Source organism: Pteropus medius, unplaced genomic scaffold (genome assembly GCF_902729225.1).
Source record: "Pteropus medius unplaced genomic scaffold, Ma_sr-lr_union100, whole genome shotgun sequence".
NCBI classification, from domain to species: Eukaryota; Metazoa; Chordata; class Mammalia; order Chiroptera; family Pteropodidae; genus Pteropus; species Pteropus medius.
In genome coordinates, this window is record NW_024350325.1 from 12294269 (window position 1) to 12315804 (window position 21536).

The 21536-nt window shown below is 34.9% G+C and overlaps 1 protein-coding gene across 11 annotated transcripts in view; it reads left to right on the forward strand.

The window, feature by feature from the left end:
* Positions 1–21536, forward strand: part of ZC3H13 (zinc finger CCCH-type containing 13) — a 113488-nt gene that overhangs the window by 20955 nt on the left and 70997 nt on the right. For all 11 annotated transcript variants that reach the window (XM_039839477.1, XM_039839467.1, XM_039839471.1 and 8 more), the window contains exons 5-7: positions 354–462; positions 15425–15564; positions 16147–16307. In XM_039839477.1, the coding sequence (XP_039695411.1) occupies positions 354–462; positions 15425–15564; positions 16147–16307 (410 nt within the window). The remainder of the gene's footprint in view (positions 1–353; positions 463–15424; positions 15565–16146; positions 16308–21536) is intronic.

The following is a 21536-nucleotide window of genomic DNA, read 5'->3' on the forward strand; positions in this document are numbered from 1 at the left end:
TCTTTTTATATTTTATCAGTTTTAAACTCTTTTCCCTTGTGATTTTCATATAAAACCTAGTATTCAGTATACTGTCAAATGCTTATTAAAGTATTAGATTTGCATTGTATATTTTAAAATCTTAGTTTCTCCTTACATTTACCATGTCCCTGTTTTTATGGTAAAGTATAGTCTTTTCATTGTGGTGCTTCACTACAAGTTGTCATTTCCTCTTCTTAGTGGATAAGTGATTATTTGCGAAAGTGATTCTTCAGTAAAACACAGGAATAAAGTTAGAAGTATTTTCTATTACAATAATTACTATATATAATTTTTTAAAATATAATAATTTATATGTATGTATGTATTTTTAGAAAGAATCTTCAAGAGGGAGACATAGGGAAAAGGAAGACATAAAAATCACTAAGGAGAGAACTCCAGAAAGTGAAGATGAAAACGTAGAATGGGAAACTAATAGAGATGGTGAGTTTCAAAAAAAAATCTTTGTTTATATAGTCAATTTATTGATTATTCACTTTGTAGACTTTTTGTGGGCTCCCAAACTCTTTTCAGTTGTGATCTCACTATTGGTTTAGAATCATCTTATTGACTGGTTTCTACCTTTTTGAGTTTTAAGGCAGCAAATGACATATAGTAGCAGAACAAAGGCAGAAAAAGCTGTTTGTGATGCGTTTTTCAACTTCTCCATCCTTTTTCCTCCTGGAACTTTATTGTGCAGCATACAGTCCTTTGGAATTTTATTGCATTTATAAATTTTTAAATTCCTCAACATCAAGGTTAAAAAATTTAAATTTATGTTTGTTGTCTTGCATAAGATATTAAAAATAATATTTTAAATATTAAAGACATGGGGAAAATTATTTCCAAGAAATTACTGACTTTTATCTTTAACAAGAAATCCAAATCAGATGATAATTGAGGCCTGGGATTTATTCATGAAAAATTAGCAAAATCATCTTTGAGTCATTGTCTTAACAAATAAGTATTTATTTTCCACACCATAAGTATTTTCTCTCTTCTTCACTTTTATGACCTTCTGGAAGGTGAGCACTATAGCCTCACACTACCAAAAGTAGAGAAAAGGAACTCATATTTTTTGACTCTACTGGCTGTGCTGGGCATTTTAGTATAATTTATAAACTAATTAAGTAGTTTTGCTACTCTACATATACATGACAAAACTAAAGAGTTTAAGAATTCAAGCAACTTCCTCAGCAGTAAGCTGAACACTTAGACCAGGGGGTTATAAAATTATAGCTTGTAGACCAGCCCCCTATTTTTGCAAATAAAGTTTCATTGAAACACAGCCCTGCCCGTTTGTTTACATACTTTCTGTGGCTGCTTTTGAGCCATCATAAATGAGTTGATTACTTGTGACAGCCAAGAGCCTATAAGCCTAAAATATTTGCTACTATGTTTAAGAACAGTCTCTGAAAACTTACAGACTAATACTTAAATTGTACCCTTAAATGCCTCTCCAGTACTTTGAACATCTGTAATTTTTAAGGAAATACATTCTATCTTTGGACAGTGTTGTCTGTTGAAGAGTTGCTTCTAAGAACAAATAACAAAACTTCCCTGTGATTAGTTCATTGGGATTTCATTAGCCAATCTAATACCTCTTACATGATAGCAGTAAAGTTAGCTATAATGCTTCATTGTACTTGATTCTTTTTATTAAATCTATTTATTAGTTTTATCTCTTTTTGAGCTGTGTATACATGGAATCTACAGCATGTACTTTTTCTGTTTAGCTTCTTTTGCTTACAGTATGTTTGTGGTATTAAACCATATAATTTATTGCACATAGTTGTAGTTCATTAATTCTTATTGCTATAGTGTTTCACTGTATTAATATACCGTAATTTATCTATTCTACTGTTGACAAACATTTGAGTAATTTTCAGTTTGGGCTGTTAGTAATAAGGTGCTGTTAACATTCATAATCCTATCTTTTGGTAATCATGTACCTGTTTCTTTTGAGTTTATGCCTGGGAGTAAGATTGTTGGACTATGGAGTTTGCATATGTTCATCTTTAGTAGATATTAATAAATGGTTGTCATTACTCATATACCATTTTTTGCCTTTTTCATCTTAGCCATTCTAGAGGTTTGTAGTGGTATCTTATTGTGGTTTTAAATGCACATTCCCCTAATGACTAATGTGAACTTTTTCATATTTATTGACCATTGTACAACCTGTTTTGTAAACTGTTTCAGACTTTTGTCTATTCTTATGTTGTGTTATCTGTTTTTTTAATTGTGGAGAGTTCTTTATATATTATGGATATAAGATCTTTATCAGATATGTGTGTCTTCTCTCACCGTGAGTTGCAGAGTGAACTTTTGGAAGAATAAATTGGTTCATTTCATTCCCCTGTTAAAAATTATCTGATTTTCCATTGCCTTCAGGAATCAAGTTTTACATTATACCTGTAAAACTTTTCATTATCTGGTTGCTTACTGTATTTCCAACCCCCTACCCCAAAGTCCGTGTTTTTTATCTGGTTCTTTAAACTTCTTTTATTTCTTTACCATAAAGACTAGTGCAGTAAAATAAAAAGCAAAAGTATCATTGCAGTAGCAGAGAAAAATGTATGGATATATTTTGGTACACTTGCATGTGGGTACATCTTCCTAAGATAAGTCATAAAACTCATAGACCATAAAAAATCTGATTATATAAAGATTGAAATTTTCTTTATAACTAAAATATAGAAGTTAAAAATAGATCACTGTAAGATAATACATGACATGTAACATGCATAAGCATATAATAAAAACACTATATAAAAATGTAATGAGCTTTCACAGGTATGTAAGGAATAGATAGCCTAGTTGAAAACGGGCAAAAAACCAAAAATTAGATATGTAATTCATAGAGGCCAAATAAGTGGTCAGGTTTACTGCAGGAAAATGCTGATGAAAATAAAAGAGATGGCATTTTTTATCCATCAGATTAGCAGAAATGAAAAATACTTATGTTAGCAAGTGGGCATTTACATTGCTAAAGCTGTTTTGGAGTACAGTTTTGCATATTAAAAATAAAAATTTTACTTGATTGGCAAATATAGTTTGAGAAATAAATACCTGCACTTGTGAACCAAGATAGATATCAAAATGTTCATTGAAGTCTTGTTTATAACAGCAAAATACCTGTATTAAAAACAAACAGAATGTATGTCAAAAGGAAACTGGTTAAGTAAATGATATATTTATATCATGAAATACTTTGCAGAGTTTGAAATGAAGGTAGTTGATCTCTATGACATGGGAATATCTTCTGTAGGGCAGTGTTTTTAGTTTTACACCCATAGTTTTGAAGAGTATAAATATAAAGGCTTATTTTTATGCATATAACAGTAAACTATTAACAGTGTTATCATTAGAATAAGGATGGCAGTTGGAAGAGCATGAGGGAAATTTCATATTTTACTCTGTGTACTTAAGACTTTAATAGTGAGAATGTATGAAGACAAAAAGAAGTACTCAAATATATATAGTCTTTAATCCTTATACACATACTTTTTATATATCTATGATTATTTGCATACAGAATTGTTATATAAAAGGGTATGAATATTCTTAAGGCTTTTACTCACATTGCTAAATTATTTTCCAGGTTAGATATACTAGTTTACATTGCTTCCACCAAAGAAAGAACATGCCTTTATCTATGCTAATACTTAATATGTTAATTAGAAAAAATTGGCTGTTTCCAGTCACGATGGTGGAGTAGGTAAATGCTCTGCTTGCCTCCTCTCATGACCATATCAAAATTATAACTAACCTACAGAACAACCATAATTGAGAACCTTCTGAAGATAGAGGAACAGAAGTCCTATAACTAAGGACATACAGAAGAAGCCATGCTGAGACTGGCAGGAGGGGTGGAGACATGGAATGGGCTAGTACCACACCCATTTGTGGTGGTTAAAAATTGGGAGAGATATCTCACTGGTGGAGGTCCACCCTGAGAACCGAGGGGTCCCAGCCCAGGGTTCCAGTGCAGAGAAGAGAAATCCTCCAAATTTGTGACTGTGAAAACCAATGGAGATTGTGGCTGAGTGACACAGGATGGCTAGAGTTCCAGGCACTCCTCGTAAAGGACTGACACACTGACTTACTCACTGACAGATTTACTTGCTCTTTGCTCCATCTCTAGGACAGCAACTCAAAAAGAACCAGGGACATATGGGGAGAAACTGAATTGTCTGGCCTCAGGGCAAGGGCTGGAGGTGCAGCTTTCTCCCAGCCTTAAGTGCTGGTAGAAGCCATTGTTTCTTTGTTGAGTCCTACGCCAACCAGCGTGCATGCTCAGGGAAGTGCCATATCTGAGCCTCCAATGGCAAGAACCATTGGCCCTCTGCTGGTGATTCCCTGAGAACCTGCCCTAACCAACCTGCAGGCCCATCCAAGCCATTTCCAGTGGCTTTTCCATACAAACAGCCTGTCTTGGCTTGTTCTGCAGACCTTTCTAAAATCTCTCAAAGGTTCACAAAGCTCAGACAAACAGCATCTGGCCTTGGCATGCCCTGTACCTCTTGCTCAGCAGCCCTAAACCCAGCATTGGCAACAGCCGGAAGTTTGAGGCTTGGCCTCTTCCAGACATCTCCAAGCCTAGCACAAGTGGCAGCCATCTGCAGATTGCTTTGTGACTCATGCCAGGTGGTCCCAAGCAGGGCACAGGCTGTGGATGAACTTGGCCAGTGGTAGGGTGTTCAATTGGGGTTTTGTAAATGTGGCCTCTCTATTACTATTTAACATGCACTGCTAAAAACTTGATAAATAGCCATCATTATTTGCATACTCACTCTTCATATGACAAAATGATTTATTTTGAAAAATGCCCAGTGACTACCTTTGAACCAAGCTGGAGTACCACCCAACCACTGCAGACTATATACTCACAAGGCAGACTGGGCATGCACCAGAGCCCTGCTAAAGCAAATCCTTCTCTGTAGTCTCAGCCCCTGCACAACAGCTCCTCTACTGTAGTCGCAGCCTGTCCTTACAACAAATCAGCCCGAGGGTCAGTCTCCAGTTGATATGCAGACAGCAACCAAGGCTCAACTACAGCAGGAAGGCACACACCACCCATACAAGAGGCACACCTGGAGCAGAGAGTTGCACCATTGTGCTCCACAGGATACCTACTACATAATGGGATACATGGCAGCTCTACTTAATACATGGAAACAAAAACAGGGAAGCCACCAAAGTGGAGAGGCAAACATGTCCCAAATGAAAGAACAGAAGAAAACTCCAGAAAAAGAACTAAACAAAATGGAGACAAGGAATCTACCAGATGCAGAGTTGAAAACACTGGTTATAAGGATGCTCAGTAATCTCAGTGAGAACTTCAAAGAAATAAGAAACATAAAAATGAGATAGAAACGAAGAATTAGAAACGAATACAATAACAAATGAAGAATACATTAGAGGGAATCAACATAGATGAAGCAGAAGATCAGGGAAGCGATTTGAAATATAAGATAGCAGAAAACACCCAATCAGAACAGCAAAAAAAAAAAAATCTAAAAAATGAAGATAGTTTAAGGGACCTCTGGGACAACATCAAGAATACCAACATTTGCATCCTAGGGGTACCAGAAGGAGAAGCAAGAGAACAAATAATTGAAAACCTATTTGAAGAAATCATGATGGAAAACTTCCCTAACCTAGTGAAGTAAATAGACATACGAATCTAGGAAGCACAGAAAATCCCAAACAAGATGAACCCAGAGAGGCCCATACCAAGACACATCAGAATTAAAATGCCAGAAATTACAGACAGAGAATCTTAAAAGCTATAAGAGAAAAGCAGTTAGTTAACTCCCACAAGACTTGTCAGCTGATGTTTCAGCAGAAACTTTGCAGGACAGAAGGGATTGTCAGGAAATATTCAAAGTGATAAAAACCAAGGTCCTACAACCAAGATTACCCAGCAAAGCTGTCATTTATCTGAAGAACAGATAAAAGCTTCCTAGACAAGAAGAAGCTTAAAGGAATTCATCACCACAAAACCGGTATTACAAGAAATGATGAGGGGAAGAAGAAGAAAAAAGGATCAAATATATAAATGATAAATGGTAATAACTTCATATCTGTCAACAATTACTTTAAATGTCAATGGATTAAATGCTCAAATCTAAAGATAGAGTGGATAAATGGATAAGAAAACAAGACCCTTACATATGCTGCCTATAAGACACTCACTTCAGATTGAAAGACACAGGCTGAAAATAGAAAGAGGTATTTTAAGAAAATGGAAAAGAAAAAGGGAAAAAAAAGCTGGGGTAGCAATACTTATGCCAGACAAAATAGATTTTAAAACAAAGGCCGTAACAAGAGACAAAGAAGGACTCAGTAATCCGACTTCTAGGTATTTATCCGAAGACACCCAAAACACTACTTCAAAGGGACATATGAATTCATATGTTCATTGCAGCATTATTTTCAAAAGCTAAGATGTAGAGGCAACCTGGGTGTCCATTAATGGATGAATGGATAAAAAAGAGGTACTACCTATATACCATAGAATATTACTTAGCCTTGAAAAAGAAAGAAATCCTGCCGTCTGCAACAGCATGGACACGGGAGGGTGTTGTACTGAGTGAGTATGTCAGGTAGAGAAAGACAAATGCCATAGGGTTTCATTTACATGTAGGAACCTAAAGAACAAAACAAACAAAACAGAAACAAACTCATAGATAAACAGAAATTTTGATAAACAGATGGAAAGAAGGTTGAGGGGACGAGTGAAAAAGGTGAAAAGATTAAGAAGTACAAGTTGGTAGTTATAGAATAGTCATGGGGATGTAAAGTATAACAAGGAATATAGCCAGTAACATTGTAATAACTATGTATGTTGTCAGATGGGCATTATATTTATTGGATTGAGCACATCTAGCATACCAAAAAAAAAATACAGCTCTTTAATATATGATAAAGGCATACTTATGTATCATTTGCATTTTTCTTGTAAATTGCCTATTTATGTCCTTTGCTCATTCTTTTAATTGGTAACAATTTTTTTGTATATGGATATCAATCTTTTCTTATGTATTACATGTACATTTATTATACTAAAAAATTGTCGCCTTCTTAAATGTGTCAGTTATATTTTTCTGACGACTTAGAATCACAATATTAGTCTTTATAAGGCAATTGTAATGATAACCTCAAACTTTAAGGCATGAGAAACATTTTCTAAATATATTAAATGGTTTCAGACTTTTTTGAGTTCCATCCTATGTTTTGATTTTCTGATTTTTTTGGGGGGGAGCTCAGGAGACTATCACTTGCAGTGTGACTACTTTGTAGCCCATCTCTTATAGATTAGGAAAACATCTTTCCTTTGATTATAATAGATATGCATAAAATAAGAATAAGTAGTTTCCAAGTAAGGACTTGAGACCTTTTCCCTCTAAGCATAATGTATTAGCTGTTGTGCATTGGCTTTGACATGTATTTTAATTGTTCAGGCCTGTCCCCTTGGTTGGGTGGTTGGTGATTGTAGCCTGAAAACCAGCTTTTCCTTTCTTACATGTATGCTGTATTGGTGATATTTCCAGAGAGCAGTTTTTTGATGGTCAGAGCATTTTTGATAATACCTTAAAAAATACTGTAAATCATTTTTACCAATTATTCTTGTATTCTTATATTTGGTTATGGAATTTCATCTTTCTCTTAATAACTTATAATCTTTGATCCTTATTATTTATTGATGTAAAGTGTCTGAATGGGGTGTGTAATAGGAACTAGAGATAGCCATTATTCCTTTAATAAAATTCCAGTATCCAATTATTTTATCTATTAAAAGTTGTATGCCATTTAATAATTGCTTTCTGTGTGAAAAGCGTGATTTAGTCTATTTTATATATTTGCTGAGAAATTCTCATCTATTCCAATATAAAATGAATAATCAAGTTTAGTAACACAAATAATGTATAGCTACCTTCTCAGTCCCCAAACATGAATGGATAGTTGACATTCTAATATGTTTTACCTATCTATGACAATAATGTCTATTTTCTTGTGCCTTAAGCGTTCAAATAGGACTACTTTCTTTATAGTTTTTAGTTCTTCATTTTCTTTACTCCAGGTTAAGAAATGGTGATCTTAAATGCTAAAAGTATAGTTTGAGAAGGCACCTCAGTTTGTAATTTTGCAAGCCCACCACGGTCATGTGTTAGAATAAAAGTCAGTGAAATTCCCACTTCCAGGCTTCTTGGAGTTTATAACAAATGAAGGTGAGAGGTTGGGTAGCTGTGCTGGTAGTCACCAAAAACTTCTATGTGTTATAATGAAATAGCTCTGCACACTGCTTTTTTTTTTTTCTCCTTAAGCAACTTTTGTTTTCATTGGAAAAGTGTGAAATAGAGACATATTAGATCCACTGAGGAGATGACAATTCTAATCTAAGAAACTAATACAAATTACTTGTAATGAAAATATTACAGATATTTCAGAAAGGAGCTCATATACATATTAGTATTACTTAACTTTATATTTAGATACAAATCAGTTGGATCACTAAGAAACTTATGGAAGCAATGTTGCACACCTAAAGTAAAGTTTATTAGATACTAATGAATCTTTAAGAAAATCGAGGTAATGATACACATTATATGCAGCATGTAATTTTGAAGGGTTTGATATCTTTAATGCTTAGAATTTATAGCTAAGTGTTTTAATGTTATCTTTTAAAAATCCTATCTCCTAACCAAAACCCAGCTCCCGACAACCTAAAATCACTTCCAGAAAACCAAGGTACCTTAAAAATGCTTGGCTATTCATATAGAAATCAGCCGTATTGATTTTAATCTTTTACAGAAACAGTATATATTTCTTTTTTTAAAAAAATCTATTAATTTTTATGATGATGTTGGTTAACAACATCCAGTAAGTTTCAGGTATACAATTTAACAGTAAAGCATATATATTGCACTGTGTGTTCACCTCCCGTAGTTAGATTTCTTTCTATCACAACATATTTCACCCCTTTTACCCCATCTACCTTCCCCTCCCCGTCCCTTCCACTAGTCTATTGTCCATATCCATGAGTCTCTGTAACCACTAGTCTGTTGTCCATGTCCATGAGTTTCTGTTTGTCCTGTTCAGTTGTTGCTTTTAGGTTTATATCCCACATATAAGTAATATCATGTGATTTTCAACGTTTTCTGTCTGGTTTATTTCGCTTAGCATGATTATCTTGAGATCCATCCATGTTGTCACAAATGGCAATATTTCATCTCTTCTTATGGCTGAGTAATATTCCATTGTATATATGTACCACAGCTCCTTTATCCAGCCATCTATCATAGGACACTTTGGTTGCTTTCATGTCCTGGCCACCGTGAATACTGCTGCTGTGAACATCGGTGTGCAAATATCTTTTCAGATATGAGTTTTCAGGTCTTTGGCGTGAATACCCAGTAGAGGGATTGCAGGATCATATGGTAGATCAATTCGTAATTTTTTGAGGAACCTCCATACTGTTTTCCATAGCGGCTGTACCAATTTGCAGTCCCACCAGCAGTATATGAGGGTTCCTTTTTCTCTGCATCCTCTCCAACATTTATTACTTGTCCTGTTGATTATAGCTATTCTAAAAGGTGTGATTTGGTATCTCATTGTGGTTCTGATTTGCATTTCCCTAATAGCTAGTGATTTTGAGCATCTTTTCATATATTTGTTGGCCATTTGTATGTCCTCTAGGGAGAAGTGTCTCTTCAGATCCTCTGCCCATTTTTGAATGGATTGTTTGTTTTTTAGTTGTTATTGAGTTGTATGAGTTCTTCGTATATTTTGGATAGTAGGCCCTCATCGGAGGCATTGCAAATATATTCTCCCATTTTGATGGTTGACTTTTTACCTTGTCGATGGTTTCTTTTGCTGTGCAGAAGCTTTTTAGTTTGATTTAGTCCCGTTCATTTATTTTTGCTTTTACTTCCATTGCCTTTGAGGTCAATTCATAAAATTCTTATTAATTCCAAGGTCCTTGAGTTCCTATGTTATCTTCTATGCATTTACTGTTTTAGGTCTTATATTCAGATCCTTAATCCATTTTGAGTTAATTTTGGTATGTGGTGATAGACAACCGTCTAGTTTCATTCTTTCACAGGTGACATTCCAGTTTTCCCAGCACCTTATTGAACAGGCTTTCCTTTGTCCACTGTATGTTTTTTAGCATTTTTGTCAAAAATTATTTGCCCATATAAGTTTATCTCTCGACTCTCAATTCTGTTCCACTGGTCTGTGTGTCTGTTTTTCTGCCAGTACTGTGCCATTTTGATAATTATTGCTTTGTAGTATAATTTGAAGTCGGGCAAAGTGATGCCTCTAGCCTCATTCTTTTTTCTCAGGATGGCTTTGGTAATTCGGGGTCTTTTGTGCTTCCATACAAATTGATGATTTTTTTTTCAATTTCTTTAAAAAAATGCCGATAGGATTTTGATGAAGCTTGCATTAAATCTGTATAATGCTCTAAGTAATAAGGTCATATTATCTATGTTGATTTTTCCAATCCAAGAACATGGAATATCTTTCCATTTTTTTGTATCTTCTTCGATTTCCTTTAATAAGGTTTTATAGTTTTCATTATATAGATCCTTCACATGTTTCATTAGATGCATTCCTTGGTATTTTATTCTTTTTGTTACAATTGCAAAAGGAATTATTTTTTCCATTTCCTTTTCTGAGACTTCATTATTAGAGTATAGGAACGCTATGAGTTTCGAACACTGATTTTGTATCCAGGAACTTTGCTGTATTTACTTATTATTTCCAATAGTGTTCTTGTGGAGTCTTTAGGGCTTTCTATGCAGAGAATCATGTCATCTGCAAATAGTGACAGTTTGACTTCTTTGTTTCCTATTTGGATGCCTTTTTACATCTTTCTCTTGCCTGACTGCACTTGCTAGGACTCCCAATGTTATATTGAATAACAGCGGCAATAGTGGACAGCCTTGTCTTGTTCCTGATCTTGAAAGGTTTTTAGTTTTTCACCATTCAGTATACCGTTGGCTGAGAGTTTGTCATATATGGACTTTCTTATGTTAAGGTACTTTCTTTCTATACTGATTTAGTTAAGTGTTTTGATCATAATTGGATGCTGTATCTTGTCAAAGCGTTTTTCTGAATTTATTGATATGATCATATAATTCTTATTTTTTAATTTGTTTATGTAGTATATCACATTAATTGACTTGCGTATGTTGAACCATCCCTGTTCCCCTGGGATGAAACCCTCTTGATCGTGGTGTTATAATCCTTTTAGTATGTTGCTATATTCGGTTTTCTATTATTTTAGGATTTTTGCATATATCTTCCAAAGAGATATTGGTCTGTAGTTTTCTTTTTTTGTATTTTTACCAGGTTTCGATATTAGGGTAATATTGACCTCATAAAATGAGTTGAGAAATATTGCCTCTTCTTCGATTTTTTGGAAGAATTTGAGGAGAATAGGTATTAAATCTTCCTTGAATGTTTGTAGAATTCATCTGGTCCTGGACTTTTTACTTTGTGGTAAGCGTTTGATGATTGTTTCAATTTCCATACTGCTGATCGGTCTATTTAGATTTTCCAGTTCTTCTTGGTTCAGTCTAGGAAAGTTGTGTATTTCTAAGTATTTGTCCATTTCTTTGAGGTTATTAAATTTGGTGTTACATACTTTTTCATAGTATTCTTATGTGATCCTTTGTATTTCTGTGATGTCTGTCGTAATCTCTCCTCTTTCATCCCTGATTTTGTTTGTGTCCTTTCTCTTTTTCTTGAGTGAGTCTAGCCAGGGGGTTGCCAATTTTATTAACCTTCTCAAAAACCAGCTCTTAGTTGCATTTATTTTTTCTATTTTTTTTTTTTTGGTTGTCATTTTCAATTTCATTTATTTCTGCTCTAATTTTGATTATTTCTTTCCTTCTGCTGAATTTAGACTACATTTATTCTTCTTCTTGTTTTTTAAGATAAAGAGTTAGGTTGTTTATTTGGGCTCTTTCTTGTTGTTGGAGATAGGCCTGTAATGATATGATTTTTCCTCTTATGCCCGCTTTTGCTGTGTCCCAAAAGTTTTTATATGTTGTACCGTCATTCGTTTCTAGGTATCTTTTGATCTCTCCTTTTATTTTTTCTCTGACCCAGTCATTCTTCAGTAGCATGTTGATTAATCTCCAAGTAATTGTGGTTTTTCCTGCTATTTTTTAGAGTCGATCTCCAGCTTTAAAGCATTATAATCAGAGAATATGATTGGTATGATTTCAACCCTCTTATGTTTGTTGGGGCTATATCTGTGTCAATTCTTGAGAATGTTCCATGTGTACTAGAGAAGAATGTATAAGCAGCTGTTTTTGGTTGAAAGGCTGTGCAAATGTCAATTATGTCCAGTTGGTCTACCGTGTCATTTAATGATGTTATTTCCTTATTGATTTTCTGTTCAGATGATCTGTGCATATCCGACAGTGGGTTACTTAGGTCCCCTACTACGATAGTGTTTTGGTCTGTTTCTCCCTTTATTTCTCTTAGTAATTGCTTTTATATTTCGTGGCTCCCTGATTGGGAGCATAGATATTAATAAGTGTTTATCTTCTTGGTGTATGATTCCCTTTATCATTATAAAGTGTCCCTTGGTATTTTTCTTTACCTTTTTTTATTTTAAAGTCTACTTCATCCGATATTAGTACTGCTACTCCCGCTTTTCTCTGAATGCCATTTGCTTGAAATTCGTTTTCCACCCTTTTACTTTGAGCCTATATTTGTCTTTGGTGCTGAGATGACATGTGTCTCCTGGAGGTAGCATATAATTTGGTTTTGTTTTTTGGTGCAATCTTCAACTCTTTGCCTTGTTATTCCTGACTTCAGTCCATTTACATGCAGGGTGATTATTGAAATATGACGATTTCCTGTAACCATTTTATGTTTGCTTTTTGGTATCTCGCTATTTCCAATGCTGCTTTATCCTTGTGTTTGTGTGTGGTTTTTAATTTTGGTTGGGTTTTGTGGGTTTTCTCTCTGGTTCTTGTTTTATGTTATGTATTTCAGTTCTGAATCTTTGGCATTTGGTTACCATTACAAATATGTAGAGGAGTTTTATATATATATCTATATATCTATATCTCACATATCTATGTGTGTGTGTATATGTGTATGTATATATATATACACACACACACACACACACACATACAGATGTCCATTTTCTTTTGCGTGTGCCTTATCTCCATTTTCCTTTGCAAATTTGCATCTTTGAATCTCCCCTTTTTTGTCATTGTTGTCTCAATTCTATTTATGTTAAACATTCATTACTATGTTGCTATAGCAAATCTCTTCTTACTGTTTAAGCCTATAATGTCCAGTTCTTACTAAGGGTTGTACTCCTCTTTTATCTGTCTGCTAGTCACTTTACTCCTAGTCATGTATTTTTTGTTGTCATTTTGTTTTAGGTGAGCTGATCCTTTTCGGTATTTCCTGTAATGCAGGCCTCGTAGTGACAATTTTTGTATATCTGGAAAGGTCTTTATTTCCTCTTCATGTGTAAAGGAGAGCTTTGCTGGATATATTTTTGCTGGATATATTATTCCTGGTTGGTAGTTCCTTTCATTTAATAGTTTGAATATTTGATTCCACTCCTTTCTGGTTTGTAAGGTTTATGCTAATAATCTAATGAGTTTTCGTTTATAGGTTAGGTCTTCTTTTCCCTGGCCACCCTGAGAATTCTTTCTTTGTTATTGAGTTTTGATAATTTTAATACAATGTGTCTTAGAGAAGGCCTTTTTTGGGTTGATATAACTGGACGTTCTGTTGACTTCTTGAATTCCAAGCTCCAGCACATTCTTTAGATTTGGGAATTTCTCATCAACTATTTGTCTAAAAATGCTTTCTAGTCCTGCTCCTTTTCCTCCCCTTCAAGAATGCCCATTGTTCTTACGTTTCCTCTCCTGATGGTATCAGCTAGTTCTTGTATTTCTCTTTCATTATTTTTCATTCTTTGGTTTTTCTTCTTCCTTCTGATTTATTTCTAGATTTCTGTCTTCCACTGATCCTTTCTTCCATTTGGACGATTCTATTTCCCAAGCTTGCTACTTCATTTTTCAACTCTTGCAGTGTTTTCTTCATCTCCAGAAGTTCTGTTTGGTTCTTTTTGAGGGTTTCAGTCTCCTTTCAATAGAATTTATGCTACTCATCTAGTCGTTTTTTCAGTTCCTGAAATTGTTAATGTGAATTTTTTTGGATCTCATTTAATTTTTTCAGAATTACCATCCTGAATTCTCTGTCATTTAAATCACCTATTTCTATGTCTCTAAGCTTATTTTGTGGAGATTTTTCTATTTCTTTCTGAGATGCCTTGTCACCTTGGTTGTTCATGGTATTTATTTCTATGTCTGGGCATTAATGGATGTGTATTCTGCTTTTTTTTTTTCCCCCAGAAGGAAGATTTATTATATAAAGGTCTATTTTTAGCCTGTTGCAAAGAAGGAGTTTTTCTTTTGGTTTCTAGTAGATGGCATCTAATCTTCTTGGATCCTTGCTTTATACAAAGTCTTAATAATGCCTTTTTTTTCCTTATAGATATTCAGTCCCACTCGCTAATTTCAGTCTTAGTCCCTGTCAGTATTAGCGACAGTTTCAGTAGTGTTTGCTCCGATTCCTCTGGGGCCCCGCGGTGTTCGGTCTTAGAGGATATGGGTCATGGGGCTGCAGCTCAGCCTCGCATTTTGCAACCTCTGCAGGTAATAATCAGATGTTGTTTCTCTGCCATCCCTGCTTCTCTGCTGTCTCCACTTCTCTGATTTCTGCCCTGAAACCGGGGCTCTGACGCGGGCTGCTTGGAGCTCACAAGGAACCCGGTGCAGCCTCACCCCTCCCCCTCTATCTGCAGAGAGCTCAGACTATGAAAGGCAACTTCTTTGTTTCTCCCAGTCTGCTGCCGGATTCCCAGGGTTCTGTGTGGTTGCTCTTATGTGCAGATCCCACACTCAGAGTTGGTGGTGTGTAGTTTGGGTGTTTTTTTGTTGAGTTTTATATGTCAAGCTTATTGTTGTTTCAAGGGGAGAGCTCTGGTGACGTCTCTCACTCTGCCATGTTTCTGACATCCAATCCCGAGTGCACCAGACAGTCTCCACAGCTCTCTCCTTCCAAAACTCAGTGCATAGGGAGCCTGTTTTGTCTCTGGGAACAACTTTTCAAGGTGTTTAGGTCCAAAAAAAAAAGGATGCAATTTTGCCTCTTAAATAAATTTTCTTCTCTCTTGGTCCGTGAGACAGGGTGAGAGTCAGCATATATTTCTTTATTTTTTAGAAGTATATTAGTCTAGGAAGACTCCATCATTTTAGTTTACATTAAAAATTAGTTGAAAAGATTCTCTAGATTTTGGTATAGGTAATTATGATAGTTTCTGACAAGCAATGGAATTTTTATTTTTAAGATTCTGACAATGGAGATATTAATTATGATTATGTTCATGAGTTGTCATTGGAAATGAAGCGTCAGAAGATACAGAGGGAATTAATGAAGCTGGAACAAGAAAACATGGAGAAGAGAGAAGAAATTATTATTAAAAAGGAGGTATACTATTTATTGAAATATATGTTAAGTTAACTTCAGTGCGAATATTGTTCAGAGAACTCATTAGCTGCTTGCTACATCTTAAATTAGGATATTGATACATTGGTCAACTTGCTATATATCAGTTACTTCATATATGTTGATCAGTTAATCTTCACATTACTAGATAAATTGGAAATATTTTTCCTATTCAACAGGTGAATAAAACTGAGGTTCTGTTGCCTGGGGTCATCAGCTAATGTGAAACGGGATTTGAATCTATATGCTATTTCTAGAATACTTGTTTCTTTTCTAAATAGTAGAGAGAGATATAATTTATTTGAGAATATAATTTGTAATTTTTTGAAGAGATTTTGAAATTTTATAACTTTATTGGTGTTAGTGTTATTTATGGAAGTTAATTAGAATATTAGTTAAAAGCACAGGTTCAGAAGTCAGACTGATATCAATACATAGTATCATAACAATATTTCATCCGAAGTTTGGTATTTAAAAACACATGTTCACATGCTTTGTTACCTGATTATATAACAGCTATGATTGGAGGGGTTTGTGAATTGACTTACTGAATTCTTTTGAAAGGTTTCACCAGAAGTGGTTAGGTCAAAATTACCTCCATCACCTTCTCTGAGAAAGTCTAGCAAATCTCCAAAGCGAAAATCAAGCCCTAAGTCGTCATCTTCAACTAGCAAGAAGGACAGGAAGACAACTGCAGTATCCTCTCCCTTGTTGGACCAGCAGAGGTCAGTAGTGATAAATAGTGCCAGAAAGAAATAGCGTTTTGTACTTTTTGTAGTGATATTCAAAAGATTGCTTAGTAGATTATAGAAGGGTACTTTTAGTACAGTTAGTATTTATTGTAAGCTATTTTCTTCTAAAAAAAAAGTGAATTGTTTTAATTTGAAAGAAAATTATAGAGAACAATAAAACAAAAGTGTCACATCTACATATGCTTCAGAGCTTTTTATTTTTTAAGAAATAAAACAATAGATAAATTTGCAGTTTTTCCCTCTGGAATTTGGTTTTTATGATACTTGCGCATATCTTTATACTTTCATAATATGTATTATTTTGCAATGTACAGTAGTATTTTCATCTCTGTAATCTTAATACAGATTATAACTTCTGCAACTTGCTTTTTCAGTTAACATTTGTTTACATTTGTCTATTTTGATACAGTTAGCATTAGTTCTTTTTAGTATTTATACTATATATTTATATATAGTTTCCAGTTGTTGAACATTTAAGTTGTTTCTGGTTTTTTGCTATTAGAAGTTATATACACTGAATTTAATTCTTGTCCCTTGTGTACATGATCAAGAGATTAAATTCTTTATAGTACATATGTAGCAGTAATAACATATTATTTAAAATTATTGTAGTAGCCAGTTGAAGAAATAAAAATAGAAATAATTAAATATTACCACATCGAGGGACTGAGAAAATATGACAGGAGACACTTTTTCATTTAATGTCACTCTGTACTATTTAAATTTTAATTAAATTATATACACTAATTTTATTTAAGAAAAAAGCTGGGTAAAAATTTCTTCCCAACATTTGACCAATTGGCAAACCCTATCTATCTTATTAACCCATAATGAAACTCATATTTGACTCCTTCCTTCTAGTTTCTAGAGGCTTTAACCCTATTTTACACTCCAGTTACTTTCTGCCTAAATTATTATATCATCCTGTTAACTGTATTGACTTTATCGAGTGTCTACTCCTCACACGTGTAAACATTTTCATTCATCTACTCCAACCTATTTATGTTATAGATGTAAGAGAAACTTTAAGTGATTAATTCCAATTAATTTATTAAGTCATTGAAAAACTCAGTGATTTTTTCATTCTCTTGAGAGAAATTCAAATTTTAGAGTGAATTTCATACTTTGATCTTTCAGTCTTGCCATATTTTTGTTCAGTCTTCCTCCTGCACTCTTCCAAGTTTGATCCGTCAATGTCTAGCTCAAATTCTCTTTTCTGTTAAGTTTTCTCATTTCTCCTTACTGAACATAATTTCTATTCCCTGTGTGTTTTTCAGATTTTATTTATATCTTTCTCTTAATATTAATTCCTGTTTGCATTATATTTTAGCCATGACATACATGTTTTACAGCCTCTATTAAATTTAAGCTACTTGAAGATTGGTATCTTAATGGTTTATTGTTCTGTCTCCCCACAGCACCTCCTTTGCATAGAGCTTTGCATTTTATTTATTTATTATTTTTTAAAATTTTTCCCCAGCTTTTTTGAAATATAGTAGACAATCGCTCATATTTACATTGTACAATTCAATGAGTTTTTTCAATTATAATTGTTATACAATAATACATTAGTTTCAGTTGTATAACATAGTGATTAGAGCTCAAGTGATCACCCTCTAAATCTAGTACCCTTCTTCCCCTTTACATATTTATTACAACATTGTTGACTATTTTCCTTATGCTACATTTATATCTCCATGACTATTTTGTATCTATCCATTTGTATTTCTTAATCCCTTCGCCCTTTTTCAGCAACCCCTCAACCCTCCTCTTGCCTAGTAGTCCTCAAAATATTCTCTGTATCTATGAGTTTGTTTCTGTTTTTGTTTTTATTGTTGTTTATTTTGTTCTTTAGATTCTGCATGTACGTGAAATCATGTATTTATTTGTCTTTTTCTGACTTCATTTTAGCGCAGTACTCGCTAGGTCCATCAAGGCAATATCTTTTTCCATCCCCTTTCTTCTAGTCTATTTGTGTCTTTTAATCTGAAGTGAATCTCTTGTAGGCAGCATATGTAGGAGTCTTGTTTTCTTATCCATTCAGCTTCTCTTTCTTTTGCTTGGAGCACTCAATTCTTTTCCATTTGAGGTAGTCGTTGATAGATATGTAGTTATTACTGTTTTTTATTCATGTTTTTGATACATGTTTTTTCTTCTTGAAGAAGTCCCTCCAACATTTTCTGTAATAGTGACTTGGTGTTGATGAATTCCTTTAGCTTATTTTTGTCTGGGAAGCTCTTTATCTGTCCTAAGACTCCTAAATGATAGTTTTGCTGGATAAAGTATTCTTGGTTGTAGATCCTGGGTTTTCAACACTTGGAATATTTTTTGCCGAGCCCTTCGGTCCTGCAAAGTTTCTTTTGAGAAATCAACTGCCAGTCTTATGGGAACTCCCTTGTGGGTGACTAACTGCTTTTCTCTTGCTGCTTTTAACAGTCTCTTTTTATATTTAATCTTTGGCGTTTTAATTATGATGTGTCTTGGTGTGGGCCTCTTTGGGTTCCTTTTTTTTGGAACTCTCTGAGCTTCCCAGGGTTATATGTCTATTTCCTTCTCCAGATGAGGGAAGTTTCCCATCATTATTTCTTCAGATAGCTTTTCCACTTCTTGTTCTCCCTCTCCTCCTTCAAGTACCCCTATTACATGGATGTTTTTGCACTTAACTTTGTCCCAAAGATTCTTTAAATTATTTTTATATTCTTGGCTTTTTTTTTTTTTTTGGCCTTTCTGATTTGGTGATCTTGGCTTCCTCATCCTCTTCTGGATCTACTCTGTTAATTCCCTCTAATATACTCTTCATCTCAGATAATGCATTCTTCATTTCTGACTGGTTCCCTTTTATAATTTCCATTTCCATTTTTATGTTTTTTAACTCTTTGTTAAAGTTTTCACTGAGTTCATCTACTCTTCTCCTAAGTTCACTGAGCATCTTCATAACCAGTGTTTGAACTCTGCATCTGTTAGATTGCTTGACTTCATTTTCCCTGGATCTCTGTTCTCTTCTTTCATATGGTTTCAGCTTCTTTGTCTTCCCATTTTGTCTGTCTTTCCTTGTCTGTTTCTATGTACTAAACAAAACTCCTAAGTCTTCCAGTCTTATTAGTGTGTAGTAGGTGTCCAGTGGCATAGTCCTGATGGGGGTTCAGCAGCAGGCCGATTTTAGCCCCAGCCTGTGTGCCTCTGGGGCTACCTGTTAAGATTCAGCAAGCAATCCACAGATGCTGTGCTTATAGTTGCCTCAAGAAACCACACCAGAAACTGAGGTCAGCTGCCACCAGTGTGGGTCTTGGAGCTTGCTCTGAAAGTTGCACAGGACTCGCCAAGAACACAACTGGATGTGGCTTGGGTGGGTCTGCGAGTTGGGGGATTTCAGAGAATCCTCTGGGCAGAGAGACCTCTGTTATCCAGTCTGATGATGTCTCAGCTATGGTGGTGCAGTGTCTGCACACTGGGATGGGGGAGGGCTCAACAGAGGAACAATGGATAGCACCAGCACTTCTGCCTGGGAGAAAGCCTCGCCTACGGCCCTCGCGGTAACAACTCAGTGTCCCTCTGTAAGTCTCTGGTGTCCCTCAAGCAGCCGACCCGGAGCTGGTGCTCAAAGCGAGCACGTCCATCACTGTGAAAGTGCTCGTGGACATGGTCCCTTTAAGAGGCATCTGCAGCTGCTGGTTGCTGTAGCCTTTGTCCCACCCAGTCACTAGGGACCGGGAAGCCTCGTGTCCTCGCTCTGTCCTACCCCCTACTGTAGTAGGGTGATTTCTTATTTCTCCTCCTAGTTGTAGGCCTTGTTCATCTAGACCCTGGGTGACTCTGCTTACTGTTTGCTCCCTGTTACCATCACAACTGTGATGTGGTCGTAAGAGTGGATGAACAAAGCCTCTATCATCTATGCCATTTTGACTTCTCGAGCTTTGCATTTTTATGAGGCACTCTGTGAAGTTGACTTGATCCTCTCTTTTGCTCCTGGGATTGAGTAAATTAGCAAGGGATATGAGAGTAGAGTGATGTGACTCACTCCCACTTGATCTATGTCTACTTGGCTAACCAGTTGTTAACTTTCCCTCTATTTTATTTATTTCTTCCAGAAAAGCAGCATACCAGAAATGCCCTTTTTTCATCTTATTAACCTTTCTATTTATAAAATCTTTGAAGTTTAGTCTCTTCATAGAAAGTTTTGATAACTATTTAGATGAGGGGTAGTTTCATTCTGTTATTTTTCACATAGTCTTTTCTTACTGCTTGATTAGTAATCACTTATCTTTTGATGAATATTTAGCATGAACAATTACATTGATTTAACTACGATATTACCTGTATTTTATGGTGTTATTGACTAAGATGCATTGTTAATTTAATGATAGAAGCAGAAGGACCTGGAAATCAGTACATTAAAGTTACATAGAAAATATTGAATTGAGTGTAGCCTTTCTTTGGCCATGCAGTTTACATTACCTAGAATGTGTTAGATCATCAACTTTTAGTTTGATTTCTGGATCGTACTATAAACTATTTGAAGACATATTAAGCAACAAGTAAAGATTAGAATTTCAGTTAAAATTCCGTGCAGTGTTTCAACCAATGCCAGTAAGTCAGCTGAGGTGAAAATCAGGTAAACTTCTTGATGTTAACATGGTTATCATATTGAGAAGGCAGAGAAAATTTCAGATAAGTTAAAGCTCACAGTTCTTTCTGAGAGCTGGTAGTTTTCTTTGACATTCGTTGTGAGATTAGCCTGATAGTAAGCTTTATACTGATATATGAGATTAGGTGGCTTAGAATCAGCAAATGTATTATCTGTTCTGGCCACGTACATTGTTTCTTAGTTTTTATGAAGTAAATTTTTCTTTATAGCTCTTTGTACAAAGATGTGTGAAGTATGTCAAAAGCTGTTCAAAATAAGTAGTTTTGGGAAGAGAGTAATGATCTAAAAATGATAGAAGTAGATAATTGAGCTCTATGCCACAAATAGGAAGTGGGCTCTGTGCCACTGAAGAATAATTGAATGACTTAAAAAGTGTTGAAAGGTCTTGTTGACTTCTGAATTCGCAAAAACAATTTTGGCGCATTCGGTTGGAAGATACTTGAAAGCCCTTTATCTGTAACATAGTTATGTTTTACAGCCACCTCTTTTTTATGGTAGTATGAAGAACTACTGTACTTTAGTGAGTGTATTGGGATACTCCTGGTTGTTATAATAGT